This window comes from Dasypus novemcinctus, chromosome 17 (genome assembly GCF_030445035.2).
Source record: "Dasypus novemcinctus isolate mDasNov1 chromosome 17, mDasNov1.1.hap2, whole genome shotgun sequence".
NCBI classification, from domain to species: Eukaryota; Metazoa; Chordata; class Mammalia; order Cingulata; family Dasypodidae; genus Dasypus; species Dasypus novemcinctus.
The window spans coordinates 50,187,315-50,204,060 of record NC_080689.1 but is presented as its reverse complement, the minus strand read 5'-3'; the positions used below and the strand labels follow the sequence as shown (position 1 = coordinate 50,204,060).

At 36.8% G+C, this 16,746-nt stretch overlaps 2 protein-coding genes across 17 annotated transcripts in view; both read right to left on the bottom strand.

Moving 5' to 3' along the window:
* Positions 1 to 3,843: 3,843 nt before the first annotated feature.
* Positions 3,844 to 16,746, bottom strand: part of SANBR (SANT and BTB domain regulator of CSR) — a 93,725-nt gene continuing 80,822 nt past the window's right edge. For all 16 annotated transcript variants that reach the window (XR_011646110.1, XM_058278616.2, XM_058278617.1 and 13 more), the window contains 6 exons: positions 11,152 to 11,243; positions 10,137 to 10,165; positions 9,980 to 10,053; positions 9,418 to 9,506; positions 6,509 to 6,600; positions 3,844 to 5,564 (listed from right to left, as the gene is read on the bottom strand). Coding sequence is in view for 15 of the 16 variants with exons in the window: in XM_058278616.2 (XP_058134599.1) it covers positions 5,528 to 5,564; positions 6,509 to 6,600; positions 9,418 to 9,506; positions 9,980 to 10,053; positions 10,137 to 10,165; positions 11,152 to 11,243 (413 nt within the window). In the remaining variant the exon portion in view is untranslated. The remainder of the gene's footprint in view (positions 5,565 to 6,508; positions 6,601 to 9,417; positions 9,507 to 9,979; positions 10,054 to 10,136; positions 10,166 to 11,151; positions 11,244 to 16,746) is intronic.
* LOC101437081 (large ribosomal subunit protein eL21-like) lies at positions 7,091 to 7,637 on the bottom strand. The gene has a single exon (XM_058278634.2). The coding sequence runs from the start codon at positions 7,620 to 7,622 to the stop codon at positions 7,140 to 7,142; it is 483 nt and encodes a 160-aa protein (XP_058134617.1). The 5' UTR covers positions 7,623 to 7,637; the 3' UTR covers positions 7,091 to 7,139.

Genomic DNA, 16,746 nt, shown 5'->3' with positions numbered 1-16,746 from the left:
GGACAGTCCAGACGTCAGGAGTGCTACCCACAGGTATGAACTTACAGAGGAACATTTCTTGGTGCTGACTGTTCCAATCATTATCCCTGGGGACCTAACAGTGGTCAAGAAGGCCAGATCCCTGCTCTCATAGAGCTCATATTATAGTATGGGAGACAAATTGCAAACCAACCCAAAAAAAGACAAATATCAGAGTAAAAATGCTAGATATGCTCAGAAATAAACTATGATGATGTGATGAGAGTGACGTGCATTGCTACTTTAGATTGGACAGGCAGGAAGGACCTCTTTTGAGGAATTGACAACTAGAACTAAATGAGTTATAAGAAAGGGCCTTTAGATGGGGGGAACAGCCAATGTGAAAGAAGTGAAAGATGGGAATAAGCTTACTTATGGGAGAAACAGGCCACTGTGACTGGAAGGCAGTAAGCAAGAGGGAAGGTAGGTCTGAGAGGCAGGCAGGGGGGTCAGGCCACGTAGGACTTTAAAAGCCAGAGTTAAAAAGGTTGGACTTTATTCTAGATTTGTTCTTTTTTTTTTTCTCTCCCCTTCCCCCACCCCGCCCCCCCAGTTGTCCGCTGTGTCTCTGTGTGTTCTTCTGTGACTGCTTCTATCCTTATCAGCGGCACCAGGAATCTGTGTTTCTTTTTGTTGCGTCATCTTGCTGCATCAGCTCTCCATGTGGGCGGCGCCATTCCTGGGCAGGCTGCACTTTCTTTCACGCTGGGCGGCTCTCCTTATGGGGCGCACTCCTTGTGTGTGGGGCTCCCCTACACGGGGGACACCCCTGCGTGGCAGGGCACTCCATGCACGCATCAGCACTGCGCATGGGCCAGCTCCACAGGGTTCAAGGAGGCCCGGGGCTTGAACCACGGACCTCCCATGTGGTAGGCAGATGCCCTATCCATTGGGCCAAGTCCACTCCTCTTTATTCTAGGTTTGGTGGGGTGCTATTGAATTGTTAAGGGAGTGATGTGATCTTATTCACATTTTAAAAATCTCTATGGTTTATTTGTGGATAATGAATTGTACAGAGGTTGGGGTTGAAGCCAGGGTATCACTTAGGAGGGATTTGCAGCACTTCAGGTAAAAGATGTCAATGCCTGGGATAATGATAATGGAGATGGAGAAGTGGATGGATGTGGGGTATGTATAGGACTTGCTGATGAAGTGATGTAGGGAGTGAAGGAAAGAGAGGAATAGGGATAGCTCCTAGACATTTGGCTTGTGCAGCTGGGTGGGAAGTTATGCCATTTACTGAACTGGGAACTATTGGGCTTGAACAAGCAGGGTGTTTGTAGTGTGGATGAGGAGATACAGCACAAGTTCTGTTTCGATTATGTTAAGTTAGAAATACCTACTAGTATTCCAAGAATAAATGTCAAGTAGGCAGTTAGATAAACAAGTCTGGGACTAGAGGAAGTGGGCTGGGCTGGAGATGAAGATTTTAGGTATCATCAGGGTAAATAATTATTTGAAGCCATGGGACTAGATGAGCTGACCTGAGGAGAAAAAATAGATAGAAGAGGCCCAAGACAATCCTGGGGTCTACGAAGGTCCAGGACAGAAGAAAACTGAGAGGATAAACTTGAGGTTGACACGAGAGGCAGAAGGCACGTTAGGAGAGCGTTCAAGCAAATCCAAGGGAAAACAAATAGCAGCTACTAGGACCGGCATCATCTCTAATGTCTTACCACAGACAAATAGTGAGAGCCAAGTTTGCTACACTTTTTCAAGAAAAGAGACATCTTGGAAGAAGAGCTGCTGTAAGACCTTCACTCTCTCTCCTTCAGTATGTGTCAGGGGAAAGACACCTGTTACCACCACAGTCAGGCTCTTGGAAAAACAGCTTAAGTAACTACCATTAACCAGGAAATAGCTTTCTCAACTTAGTTTTACCTACAAGTGCTGTTTACTCTGCCTAAATAGGGTAAAGAATTTATTATGATTTTTTAAAAGTCACGAATGATGCCATAAAACTGTTAGGTACCTCTTTTCTTTCTTGCACTAAATACCTGCATGTGTGCGCACATACACGTAATCACTCTTTTTTATATCCCCCCTCTTGTGGCTTTCCGCATGCTGTCTGCTCTCTGTGTCCATTTGCTGTGCGATCTTCTGTGCCTGTATTTATTTAATTTCCCCCCTTGCAGCTTGCTTGCTGTCTGCTCTCTGTTGTTATTGTTGGGTTTTTTTTTTTGCTTGTCTCCCTTTTTTTTTGTTGTGTCACCTTGCTGAGTCAGCTCTCCACGGTGTCTGTGGGTCAGGGGGCGCTCTGCAGCGTGTGGGCGAGGCTGCCTTCATAAGGAGTTCCCAGGACACGAACCCAGGGCCTCCCATATGGTAGATGGGAGCCCAACTGATTGAGCCACAGCCGCTTCCCACAATCACTTTTAACAACTCAAACTATAGAAAGAAGGATATTAAACTCTTACCTTAGAGAAGTTAAGGCTATCTTCCAAATATAAATAATAATGCAGCAATAATATTTATTTACTATCAACTGAGAAATAACAAATTAAGCTGCAAGGCAACAAAGGCTTTTATTCAGGATCTTAGAATTGCAACTTGGGGAGGACAGAAAGCAGGCAAAATGTGTCACATCTTGGCATTTCTGGGCAAGGCTTTCATTTTTTTATTTTTTTGAGATACTAGGGCTAGAGATTGAACCCAGGACCTCGAATGTGGGAAGCCAGCACTCAACCACTAAGCCACATCAGCTGCCCTGTGTTGGTTTTATCATTTGTTTGCTTGTTTTTTTGTTTTTAGGAAGCACCAGGAACTGAACCCAGGACCTCCCATGTAGGCAGCAGGCACTCAACCGCTTGAGCCACATCTGCTCCCCAAGGCAAGGGTTTTTAAAGGAAGATGATTAGATAAGTTGTTTGTGTTTGGTGGATACTTGGGGTACTCTAATTGCCTTTCAGTTTAGATAGTTAACTGAGTTCTCTATCTTGTATTTTGGTTTATTGTCTGGATATCTTTGGGGCTTTGAGGAGTATTGTTGCTTGAAGCATTGCATGCTTTGGCAGTTTGTGGTATCTGGCTGAGACCTGCTTAGCCATAGTAACACTATTTTATTTCTTTTAACACTACTGAAAGCTTCCTATAAGCTGACTATATTACTGTGCTAATTGTTTTAGATCTATTAGCTCATTTAATCCCCCACTATAGGTAGGGAATATTATCCCCACATTATTTTCCCCAATATCAGCTTTAGATGAGAGTGGAAGAATTAGCTTATTAGAACTGGACAGGTTAGGAATTCTAGTACCTTTTTCTTGGGAAGTGTGAAAAGGAGGAATTCATAATAGTTACTCATTGAATACTGAGGAATTAATCCCAAGTATTGGAGATTAAAGCTACATTTTTGTTTTTATATTAAAATTTGTCATTAACAGATTAGAGGGGAGTTTCAGCTTGAAGTTCCAAAGCAATTAGAATATCCCACAACACCTGCCTGACCATTCTGAAGAAGGAAAATACATATAATGATGTACTTGTGTGGAATCCTCTTGGGTGGAATTCTTAAAATACTGTACATGTGTGGGATAATCTTTCCTGAGGTATTTTATCCCTTAAATGTTTTGCTGCATCATTACCAGAATAACATCATTTAAAACAAATCTTAAAATTAAAAAGTTCATCTTGTAACAGAATTAATTTTCTGTGAAAAACCCTAGATCTAGAGCCCATCCAATTTTTTTCTGAGATGGTAGAATAATACCAATTAAGGGGCATTTCAAATAATTTTTTGTCATTAATGTTTATTTCAATTAAAAGAGATGTGAATTCAGAATTAATGTAAGGTAAAACTCAAAGTATTTGGCAAAATAAATACTATTAACAATTTGATTAAAATGTTTATGGTACCTGTGCTATGTATTTACAGGTAGACATTAACAAAATAAAAAGCACATTCTGAGGAGAATCAAATTCTGCTTTGCAAAAATTAATTTAGGGCACAGTCCCTGCAGGGGAGAAGAACCTGCCTTTTTAAACATAAGTTAAAAATCAAAAGAACATATTTTTTCACCTAGTTGTGACCGTCACAGCACTATTTACATGTACAAACCCAAATCTTTTTACCAGAGAATATGATAAACTACAGCAAGACTCTGGTATTTAACAGGTACTTATATACAATGTACTACCAAACCATTTTCTTTCGAAAATAAAGATGTTGAAATCTATATCAAAAGCATTAAACAAGTGAAATATATTTAAACTAGAACAAAATTTCCAAACAGAAGTCAAAGACCTTGAAAAAGTTAAACATATAACATCAAATAACATCTAGTTTCATTTATTAACTTAAAAACTTAAAATACTGTACATGTAAACTGAGTGTAACATTTCAACATTTCAATAGCAACTGCTGTTCTGTCAGCCATTATCAAAACCTGTTCTCTAATTTAAATAATTTTGACACTTTCAACTATAAGACTAATGTAGACTAAAAAATAAAAACAGAGCATCTTAAGAGTTTTTCAGAGATCTACACATATAAGTAATTTCCAAACACATAATTTATTATATGCTTATGGTTTGGAACAAAATTTCCCTGAGCACTCTTCTGTCTGGTTAGAAAAATTAAAACATGATTTATAAAATACAATTTGTGATTCTCCTTGAGCATATGCAACTTTTCACCCATCAAATGTACTTGGGAATCACTCCTTCTATACACCTCTAAAGTAAATAGTAATTTTAGGTGTTTTAGGGGGTTATCTGAATGGCTATAGAAATATGGTTGAGTTTTAGAGCCCTGAGAACTGTATGATGGGTGTCTCATACAAGTGGAATAACTTAATATCCTAAAACTGTCAATGATTATTTTAACAAATTCAAAATGACACCAGCTTCACAGAGGAAAAAGGAAATAATCTATAACTCTAGCTCAGATGACTGACAAGCATCAAAAAAGAAAAATTGTTGCATTAAATTTGCGTTTTCCACAGGAATGATGCCGTTTAACTAACTTTTGTACATGACATGGGAACTACCCCACCTTCAAATTTTATTTAATGCAATCTTGAGATCTCTCACTCCTTTATATTCATGCAAATTTCATCATCCAAATTGTCATTCTCAATGCTGTCCCAAGATTTACAGCCCAAAAGACATACTACAATCAGTGCCACGCATGCTTATGCTACCAGCTGTGTTCCAACATTTTAAGGTCTCAAGAAAATCTTAACTACTTAAGAGTTTAGATCTCTTCTCTTTCAAATAAATAAATAAAGGAGTCTTAACTATTAGAAGTTTTAACTAGGCAAATTTATAAATAATTGTTTTCTACAATGACTAGCATCCAAAAGAAAATTAGATTTAAGAACTTTCATGTTTACAGTTAGATTTCCACAAGATCTAACTATCTATTTCTCTTTGTATTATGACATATGTGGCTTGCAACAATAATTAATAACTTAAAACTTTTAGAAGTCCTTGTTCTCAAGATCCTCAAGAAGTGAACAATTTCAGATGTCCAGGAGTATATCTTCTGTCTTTTTATACATAAGGTGCTTTATGCAGGACGCCCTTGACCAAAACGACTTTTAGACCTAGATTTTTTTAAACAGAAAAGAAGGTTAGAGCTACTTTTATAAGAACAGGAAAATGCTGTTGATTTAGATTATGTTTGCTTAATAGTATCGAAGTTTAATGAAACTTTATGTAGTTCCAAAATCCATTTTCTAAAACCCCTACAATAGGATGTATTTTGGAATTCAGATATTCTTAGATTTTTGAGAGATGATATGGTATACAAAAGGTATTTCATATCTGGAGCAGAGCCCTATAAGCAAACATTAACATTGTCTCAGAGAAATAAAGAAACATTTACATTAAATGGAATAAATAAAAACTATAAATAACATTATAATAGTTCAGTTCAAGTTTGAATTGTCACAATGCATGAAAAAAACCCATGGCTCCTGAGCTTTCTCAGATTTCAGAATTGCAGATAAGGCATCTGGATCTGCAGTATTAACGTTCAAACTGCAACAACCATTTATCTCTAACAGAAAATTTGTGATGTAAAATGACACAGGACCCACAAGGTACATTTTAGTAGCAGCAATGAAATAAGAAAAGAAAGAACAAAAAAGACTTCAGTGATTTATATAAAGTAATAATATAGAATCTACAAACTACAAAAATTCTGCTGATTCACAGTGGCTTATATTTTTATCATAAGCAGTTGGCTCAGAGTGAGCTGACTCAAATAAACAGAAAATTCTAAATAAAAACTACCCTTTCATTTAAATTTTGTGCTCATGACCTTATATTGTTGAACTCAGGTAAAGGCAGGTTTTCATTTTCCATATAAGCCCGGATCTTATACTTCTAAAAAAATTCTTTGGCCAGAATTCTTTCAAAGTTTAAAATAAGTAATCAATCAACAATCAAATTATTCATCAATAAGTAACTAGCTTGTTTTCAAACTAATCCCTGAAACAAAACATAAAACCAAGCTCAAATTATGAATTAGTTCACGTTGATTTACCTTGTGTTTTTCTCTGTGCTGCTTTGCCGAGCACTGACTGGCACTGAGGCCTTGATTTGTGCTTCAAGCCTGGAATAAATACCCCCGGCAAACTGCAGAGTAAAGAAGCAAACCTGTTTAGTTATTACCTTTACGGAATCAATAGAAGCTCTGTTTTACCAGAATAGAATTACTTTTTAAGCTAAGAAGTAATTTTATTTTGATTTCTATTATTCAGATTTATTGAGGTATAATTTACATACAGTAAAATTTACCCCTTCTAGTATATAGTTTGAAGTTTTGACAAGTGCACACAATGGTGGAGCTACTGCCGCAATGAAGACAGAGAAGTGCCATCACCCCAAGTAAGTCTCCTTGTGCGCATTTTACATCAATCCACCTCCCACTACCAATCCCTGGCAACTACTGATCTGTTTTCTGTTCCTAAAGTTTTTCATTTCCCAGAATATTAACAGAACCATACAGTATGTGGCCTTTTGAGTCTGGCTTCTTTCACTTAATATAATGCATAGGAAAGTCACCTATGTTGTTGCATGTATCAGTTTTCCCTTTTTATACGTATCATAGCTTGTGTGTTTGTTTTTTTTTTTACAATCCACAAATATTTTATTATTTATTTTTTTAACATCACTTATGCCATGAATTCATAGGGAATAGGTTCCAGTAGCTCAGGCTCTTTTCCATTAGTTCTCACAAAGTGTGCTTCCCTGGGTGGAGCAGGCTGGCATTTCAGTTGGACCCAGGTACCTTTCTCTTTAGCTTCCTTCTTTTTTTGATCATTTTCCTTCACACGTTTTAGGAAGCTATCTCGGCTCTTAGAGTGCTTAATATGCTCAATGTGTACATTAATTCTCTTGGCAAGAATCTTGCCCTTAACCTGTTTGTTTACCACTATACCAACAGCATGCTGGGTAACATTGTAGACTCTTCCCCTTTTGCCATGGTAACATTTGTGGGGCATTCCTTTTTGAACAGTGCCCATTCCCTTTATGTCTACGATATCACCTTTCTTGTATATTCGCATATATGTGGCCAAAGGAACAACTCCATGTTTTCTAAAAGGCCTAGAAAACATACAGCGGGTCCCTCTCCTCTTTCCCTTTGTGTTTGTCATTTTGGCAAATTACTGCAAGATGGCGGTTCCAGCCGAAAGGAAGGCTGTGGTTTTTTTTTTGAAGATTTATTTATTTATTTTATTTCTCTCACCTACCCCTCCCCGCCCCAGGTGTCTGTTCTTTGTGTCTATTTGCTGCATCTTCTTCTTTGTCGGCTTCTGTTGTTGTCAGCGGCACAGGAATCTGTGTTTCTCTTTGTTGTGTCATCTTGTTGTGTCAGCTCTCCATGTGGGAGGCACCATTCCTGGGCAGGCTGAACTTTCTTTCATGCTGGGCAGCTCTCCTTATAGGGCGCACTCCTTACACGTGGGGCTCCCCTACGCGGGGACACCCCTGCGTGGCAGGGCACTCCTTGTGCGCATCAGCACTGCGCATGGGCCAGCTCCACACGGGTCAAGGAGGCTCGGGGTTTGAACCGCAGACCTCCCATGTGGTAGACAGACGCCCTAACCTTTGGGCCAAGTCCACTTCCCACCATAGCTTGTTTATCCATCTACCAGATAAAGGACATTTGTTTTTTTTTCCAGTTTTTGGTGATTTTGAATGAAGTCACTATAAACATGTGTACTGATTTGCATATAGTGAGTATATGTTTAACTTTTGAGAAACTGCCAGACTGCTTTCCAAAGTGACCATTTTGCATGCCTACTAGCTACGTATGAGGTTCTAGTTTCTCTGTAGCCTCATCTACACTTGGCACTGTCACTTTTTAAAAAATCTTAGTTATTTTTTAATAGTTGGTACATAGTGGTATGCCATTGTGGTTTTAATTTACATTTCCATAATGACTACTGATCGTGCATCTTTTCATGTGTTTATTTGCCATCTGCCATTCTTTGATGAAGTTTCTGATTAATCTTTTTGCCCTATTTTTTTTTTAAGAGGTACATGGGATTGAACCCAGGACCTCATACATGGGAGGCAGGCATTCAACCACTGAACTACATCTGTACCCCCCATTCTTTAATTTGGGTAGTTTATTTCACTGAACTTTGTTTTTGTAAGATTAAATTGTTTTATTGTGGTGACGTATTTATTATTGAATTGAGGGTTCTTCATATATTGTAGATACAAATCCTTTATTAGTATTTTATACAGATGTTCTCATAGTTTCTATCTTGTCTTTTCATTCTCTTAATAGTGCCTTTCAAAAAGGAGAACTTTTAAATTTTGATGAAATACAATTTGTCAATTTTTTCTTTTATGGGTTATGCTCTCTGTGTCATATATAAGAAATATTTGCCTAATCCAAGGTCACAAAAACTTTCTCTTGTATTTTCTTTTAGATGTGTTATAGGGAAATAAATTTTAAATAAAAGAATTAAGAGCAAGAGTCACTACAAATACATAATACCAATACTAACACTAATACATAATGTCATGACCAATATATAATTTTAGCAAGAATACAGATTTTTCTGGTCAAGTCTGACTGATAATGGAGTTAACATGGAAGCACTATATGCAGAGTTGATCAAAGTCAACAACATCCAGGAAGCCATCCTTTGGATAGCCAGAGTTTGGTAATAATGCACAATTAACCTACTCTTAGTGAGGTGTTAACACTTTCAGGGATGATGTACTTTATTACATGTGTTACAGAGGATCTACAGACCATGGATAATAAGAGATAGCAGAAAACTTTTATGTGAATGAAATGGTTAAACTGCTATAGAATATTAAAATATCTAAATTACTGTTAAAATTCTGCCTAAAACACCTTTATACTCTCTCATGATGAAAATAAGAGTGGGAAGGCATATCTAAAAAAGAAATACCAGCAACAATTCTCACTTCTTTTGCTTCCTTTGACTTGACTCGGTCCAGATCACCCAACCTCATTTTTATTAGGTGTCCTGTAATTTCAGACATCCGCCGCTGATCTGAAGGTGAAAAATAGTAAATCTTACTTCTCATGAGGATGATTATAACTTATATTTGTTGAAGACTATAATCAAGGGTTTATAAAAATGTCTTTTGATATTATTATATAGATACTTATCTTTGTAGCTTTGAAATATATAAGGTAGCAAGTGGCAAAATGATTTGTACATGGATAATTGTGCTGCTTTTTAGATTACTGTAAACCAGCCAAAAACATATTCAGTCATCTTTAGACTGAAAGTCATGGGAAAGAGTCAGTCTGAGAGAGACCTTAAACCATAAAGCAATACCTTATCTACTGGGATTGTCTAGTAATGAAAATCTGTTTGATACCCAAAGGAAAGTGCAAATTCTGGGTCCCACTGCAGGCTGGAACCTTTACTTCCATTCAGCAAAATTTCATAAAATGGAAAGTATTTCTATCATTGTTATTTCTACCCAAATTGCATGTTACTCAAATAATGAAAATTACCATCTTCTCTTTGCGCATCCTGATTGAATCGCAAGGATCTTGTGGCATCCCACTTATTCTTCTGCATACTTACACTATTAAAAAAAAATCAAACAAAAATCAGTGTCTCTGCTTCTTTAAGCGTGGACATCAGACTGAATTAAAAAGTAATACTCACATGAAAGGAGACGCATCTCTAGAAGTTGACTAAAAAAAAGTAGACAATAGTAAGGCCTGATCAGGACATATTTACTTGTTATTATTATTGCTAATAAAAAGTTTATACTAATTGATCACTGCCTTTGTGCAAGGCACTGTACTAAGAGGATTATATACATTATTTCACTTAGCCTAACAACAAATGTGTGGGATAGACATGATTATTATCTCCATAATAAAACAGGTTTAGTGAGGTTAAGAAACTTATTCAAAGAGATACAGAGCTAGAATTTGAACCCACCTTTATTTTTCTGAGCACATAGCCCCAGCTTATACAATCTCTTAGAGGCCACTCATTCATGTGCCTGTGGTACTTAACTCTAAGATGAATATGCAACCTGTCCAATGTAATTGTATGGATCTTGTTTTTCAGCCCCAGCCTTTTACACATTTTGGGAACCCATGGTTTTTCTTTTAGCAACTGTGGTTACTACTGTTCTCTTATTCCTATTTGACTTTTTACCCTTTCCTTCAAATGGCATGGGAAATAAGAATTACTTTTAAAGGTCATAAAATATAATTTATTTTAAAATTTAAATATTAAAATCTATTTATTTTTTGAATAAGTAATACTGGTTTGAAATTCAAAAGGTACAAACAGCTTATATAGCCAAAAGCCTCTTCCCAGACATCCAACTGCTTTCCCTGAATGCAACCAATTTGATTAATTTCTTGTGTCACTTTCCAGACATATTTTATGCATATACAAGGAAATCTACATCTACATTCCACAATCTATTTCACACAAACAGCAGCATACTATGCCACCATATATAATGTTCTACATCCTCTTTTTTCACCTGTCAATATATCTTAGAGATCACTGATCTTAGTCTCTAGGGAAACTCCTCATTTTTATATGGAGCATTCCACTGTGGTATTTGTTTTTTTTCTTTTTAGGATTTTTCCTGGCTATACTTTCTTGCTTATTTCAGATATGAACTTTAGCATAATAATAGATAATTTAGAGTTACCTTCTCCAATGCCTTTTCTTTCTTCTGAGCACAGGGTGAAGACATCTGCTTCTTTGGTTGCTTAGTGAACTTCTTTGGCTTCTCCTTTTTCCCTGATAATGGAGGGTCAATTTTATAAATACAATTCTCATATAGTTCACCAATGTACTTGATACTTCCAAACAAAACTACTGTTGTTGTTTTTAAATAATTGAAAAAAAAAAACATGATTGGTTTTTAAAACTAATAAACTAGCACTGGATAAAAAGTAAATATATGGAGAGGCCAAACTACAATTGCCTTTCAGGAGTTCATTTTGATTAACTTTCTTCTATTTGGTAAAAACCTTTGGGGAAACAGTGAGAGCAATGGATTCAAAGTCTCAATGTAGTAAAATATAGGAAATTATTGGGGAAAATTACATGTATTAAAGAAGTACAAAGTTGGAATACTTACACCTCTCAGTTTCAAAGCTTACTACAAAATTACAGTAATCAAATAGTATGAGATTGGCATAAGGTAAAAAAATAGACCAATAGAAGATAAGTGAGAGTTCAGAAATAAATTGGCACATCCATGGTCAAATGATTTTTTAAAAAGATTTATTTTATTTATTTCTCCCTCCCCTCCTCATTTTGTGCTGTCTGCTTTCTGTGTGTTCTTCTGTGTCTGCTTGTCTTCTATTTTATTTTTTTAAAGATTTATTTATTTATTTATTTCTGTCCCCCGCTCCCCCAGCCCAGTTGTCTGGCCTCTGTGTCTATTTGCTGCGTGTTCTTCTTTGTCCACTCCTGTTGTTGTCAGCGGCACGGGAATCTGTGTTTCTTTTTGTTGCATCATCTTGTTGTGTCAGCTCTCCATGTGTGCAGTGCCATTCCTGGGCAGGCTGCACTTTCTTTAGCCCTGGGCGGCTCTCCTTATGGGGCGCACTCCTTGCGTGTGGGGCTCCCCTATGCAGGGACACCCCTGCGTGGCACAGCACTCCTTGCATGCATCAGCACTGCGCATGAGCCAGCTCCATATGGGTCAAGGAGGCCCGGGGTTTGAACCGTGGACCTCCCATGTGGTAGACGGACGCCCTAACCACTGGGCCAAGTCCAGTTCCCTGTCTTCTCTTTTAGGTAGCACCGGGAACCGATTCGGGGGCCTTTTGGAGTAGGACAGATGGGCTTAATCTTTTGTGCCACCTCAGTTCCCTAGTCTGCTATGTCTCTTATTGTCTCTCCTCTGTGTCTCTTTTTGTTGCATCATCTTGCTGCACAGGCTCTCTGTGAGGGCCAGCACTCCTGCGTGTACCACCACTCCACATGGGCTTGCACTTCACTCAGGCAGGCTAGCTGCATGGGCCAGCATGCCTTTTACCAGGAGGTTCCAGGAATCAAACCCTGGTCCTCTTTTATGGTATATGGGAGCCAATCACTTGAGCCACATCTGTTTCCCTGATTTTTTTTTTTTTGGCATTACCAGGGATTGAACCTAGGACCTTGTACATGGAAGCAGGTACTCAACCACTGAGCTACATCCGTTCTCCCAAATGATTTTTGACAAGAGTGCCAAATCCACTCAATGGGGAAAGAATAGTCTCGTGCTGGGAAACTGGAAATCTACTAAAAAAGAATGAAATTGGACTCCTACCACATACCACATTAAAAAAAGTAACTCAAATGGATCAAAAGCCTAAATGTAAGAGCCAAAAACCATAAAACTCTTAGAAGAAAACACGGGGAAGAATTTTCAGGACATTGCATTGGGCAACGGATTCTTAAATATGACACCAAAAGCACAAGCAACAAGAAAAAATAGATAAATCGGACTTCAAAATTTAAAACTTTTGTGTATCACAGGACATTATCAAGAAACTGTAAAGCCAACCTTCAAATGGGAAAAAGTATGAAATAATTTATCTGATAAGGTTGTAATATACATAATATATAAAGAACTCCTACAACTCAACATCAAAACGTCAAAAAATAATAAAAAATTTAAAGATAGGCAAAGGATTTGAATAGACATTCCTCCAACGAAGATATATAAATGGACCATCAGCACATGAAAAGCTGCCATTAGCTATTGGGAAATGCAAAACAAAACCACAATAAGATACCACTTCACACCCACTAGGATGGCTATTATTTAAAAAGTGAAAAGACAATAAAAAGTATTGGTGCGGATGTGGCAAAATACTCTTATGCATTGCTGGTGGTAACGTAAAATGGGGCAGTAGATGTGGAAGAGTTTGGAGGTTCCTCAAAAAATTAAACATAGAATTACCATGTGACCCAGCAATTCCACTCTCAGACATATACCCCAAAGAACTGAAAGCAAGAACTGAATAAGATACTTGTTCATCAATCTTCATAGCATTATTACTCGCAATAGCCAAAAGACAGAAACAACCCAAATATCCATTGATAAATGAAAGTATGAAAAAATGATATATCCATATAATGGAATATTATTCTGCCATAAAAAGAAATGAAGTTCTGATACATGCTACATTAAATTTTAAAACATTATGCTAAGTGAAATAGGCCAAACACAAAAGTACAAATATTGTTCCACTTATGTGAAATAGGCAGAATAAGCAAAATCATAGAGATAGAAAATAGGTAAGAGGTTTCCACGGGCTAAGGGAGGTGGTGAAATGGAGAGTTACTGCTTAATGGGTAAAGAGTTTCTGTTTTGGGTGATGGAAAACTTTCAGTAATGAAAGGTGGTAATGGTAAGTAACACAACATTGTAATTAATGCCACTGAATTATACACTTTAAAGTGGGTAAAATGGCAAATTTTATGTTGTATACATGTCACAATAAAATATTAATATATATACATATACATGTACATTTCTCTGATTTTAATTAAACAGTGGAGTCACATCAAATTTTTATATAAAATATAACTTTAACTTAGAAAAACACAATTTAAGAATGGTTGGAAAGAGGAATTCATAAAAACATTTTCAAAGACTTTTGTTCAGGTAAGAGGTATGGGGATGTAATGGTAATAATGGAGGTAGGATAAGAATGATTTTGGAAAGAACTTGATTTCGGATCAAGTTAGAGTTAATATTCTGAAACTATTCAGGCCGACAGCTTAGGAGAGAAAGTAGAGGGGCAGAAAAGGAGAAGGAGAAAGCGGTATTCCTCTAAAATTAGCATATTAGATAGGGAGCGGATGTGACTCAAGCAACTGAGCGCCTGCTTCCCACATGGGAGGTCCAGGTTCGGTTACTGGTGCCTCCAAAAACAAAGAAACAGACAAAAAGCAAACAAATGAAGAAACTAACTCAGGGGAGCCAATGTGTCTCAGTGGTTGGGTGCCAGTTTCCCCTGGGCTCATTCCCTGGCCCTGGTACCACAGAAAAATAAACAAAACAAAACAAAACAAAAAACCAGCATATTAGGGTATTAGGGTAAGGATAATATACTGGGTAACTTTTCTGAACATCAATTGTCTGTATACCACCTACATAATTTTTGTTGTATAATTTAAAAAGGAACTTTATATTACTTTTGTGAGTGAAAAATTTGTGTTTGTGTTGCATAGGAGATAACTTTGACTATAATAAAAACAAAACAATATTAATAACCTAGATAGTATAGTTAGTTGCTGGGAAGCTCTGAGACCCTAACCTGTTAAACTGGGAGATTAAGAAGTAATTGCTAAAAGACATATTAGGGAGGGATGTCTGATATGGCAATGCAAAGAGGTTGGTCAATTCCTTCCAAGATAACAACAATATAAAAAAGAACAAAAATATTAAAACTATCTGGATGTACTAGCAAATGATCCAAGGCAGGCACAAACTTGAGAATTTACATTTGAAAGATGTACGACATTAGAACTGTGAAATTTGTGGCTATCTTGTGTGAAAGTACTTCTCAACCTCCTCACCTAAGGGAGGAAAATTGCAACCTTGTGAGCTATAGGAGTATAATAGAATTCAAAGCACCAGAGAAACTTGAAATTTAAAGAGGAAATTTTGGAAGCTACTGAGGGCCTGATCTAAAATCTGAGTATAAACTGCCCCAATTCTAGGTGAGTGTTAATCTATGCAAGTGCAATGAAGACCCCGAGGAGCTCAGCGATAAGGCCGGCAGAAACCAGGGCAAGGTGTCTACCTCTGCTAGACAACTAATCCTGGTTAGATTTGATAGTTTCTTGTGCCTTGATTGAATGCTTTCCTCAACTTGTACACAGCCTGTCCTGTAGACAGCAGAAACCTTACTGGCTTAAGGTGTTGGAGGACAGAATTTAGAACCAGAAAAGCAACTCGAAATCTAGGGGAAACAACTAAGTGGGTAAGCTTCAAAATCTGAATAAAAATTTTGTCTAAATCTTTGGGTGGCCACTAAACTACACTGACTTGCAGTGATTACCAGGGGCCATGCTAAGGTGGAAGCAGTAAACAGCAAAATAACTCACGTAGAGACATCACCTATTTCACACCATGGGAGAAACAGGTTTTGCAGTTTGAGTGCAAGCAAGTTCACTGAATATTGGAACAAAAAAATCAACAATGCTCAGAAGAACAAGACAGATTTCAGAGGTGTCACAAGGATAATCTGCAATGTCCAGTTTTCAACCAAAGGTTATGAGAAAAAGAGTAAAAAGTGCGACACACTTAGAAAATAAGCAGGTAGTAGAATTAATTCTGAGAAAACCTTCATGTTGGATTTAGCAGACATGTTTAAAAAGCAACTATTGTAAATATGTAAAAAGGGAAAATATTATTATTAAGTAAATACTTAGGGAATCTCAACAGAGTAATAGAAACTATAGAAGAATCAAACGGAATAGAATGAGTTATACAACACAATAATTGAATTAACAAATTTGCTAAATGGGATCAAGAGAAAATCTGAAACAGCAGAAGAAATAATCCTTGTAGGTGCAGATAGTGCAAAAAAATTATCCAATCCATAGAACAAAGAGAACAAAAGATTGAATAAAAAGAAACAAAACCTCAGAGACCTATGGGACAAAACCAAAAGGTCTAACAAATGTGTAACTGAGTGCCAAAAGATGAGAGAAAAATGGCAGAAAAAAATACTTGAAAAAATAATGACTGTAAAGTCTCATATTTGGTGAAAAACAACTTACAGATCCAAGATGTTCAATGAACCCCAAGTAAGCTAAACACAAAGAAAACCACACCTAGACCATCAAAGTCAAGCCCTGAAAGTCAAAGATGAAAAAAAATCTTGAAAGCAGCAAGATAAAAGGGGCACATTACATATAGGAAAAATGGTATGACTTATGGCTGACTCTCATCAAAAACAATGCAGGTCAGAAGACATTGGAATGACATATTCAAAGTGTTGAAAGAAAAAAAAAGGGCAAACCAAGAATTTTATATAGAACAAAATATATTTCAAAATCAAAAGTGAAACAAAGACATATTTAGATAAATAAAAAGGAGAAAATTCATCATAAGCAGGTCTGCACTACAAAAAATAATGGAGGAAGTTTTTCAGAACAAAAGAAAAACAAAAGATGTTAATTGAGAAAGGGAAAACAGTAAATATAAAAGACTAAATTCATGTATTTTTCTTTTGTTTTCTCACTTTCTATAAATGACATACAACTCTTTAAAGCAAAAAAATTATAACAC

What these genes read in the sequence shown, in the direction of transcription:
- LOC101437081 (XM_058278634.2), bottom strand. Translation starts at nt 7,622, where the DNA reads ATGACAAACACAAAGGGAAAGAGGAGAGGGACCCGCTGTATGTTTTCT.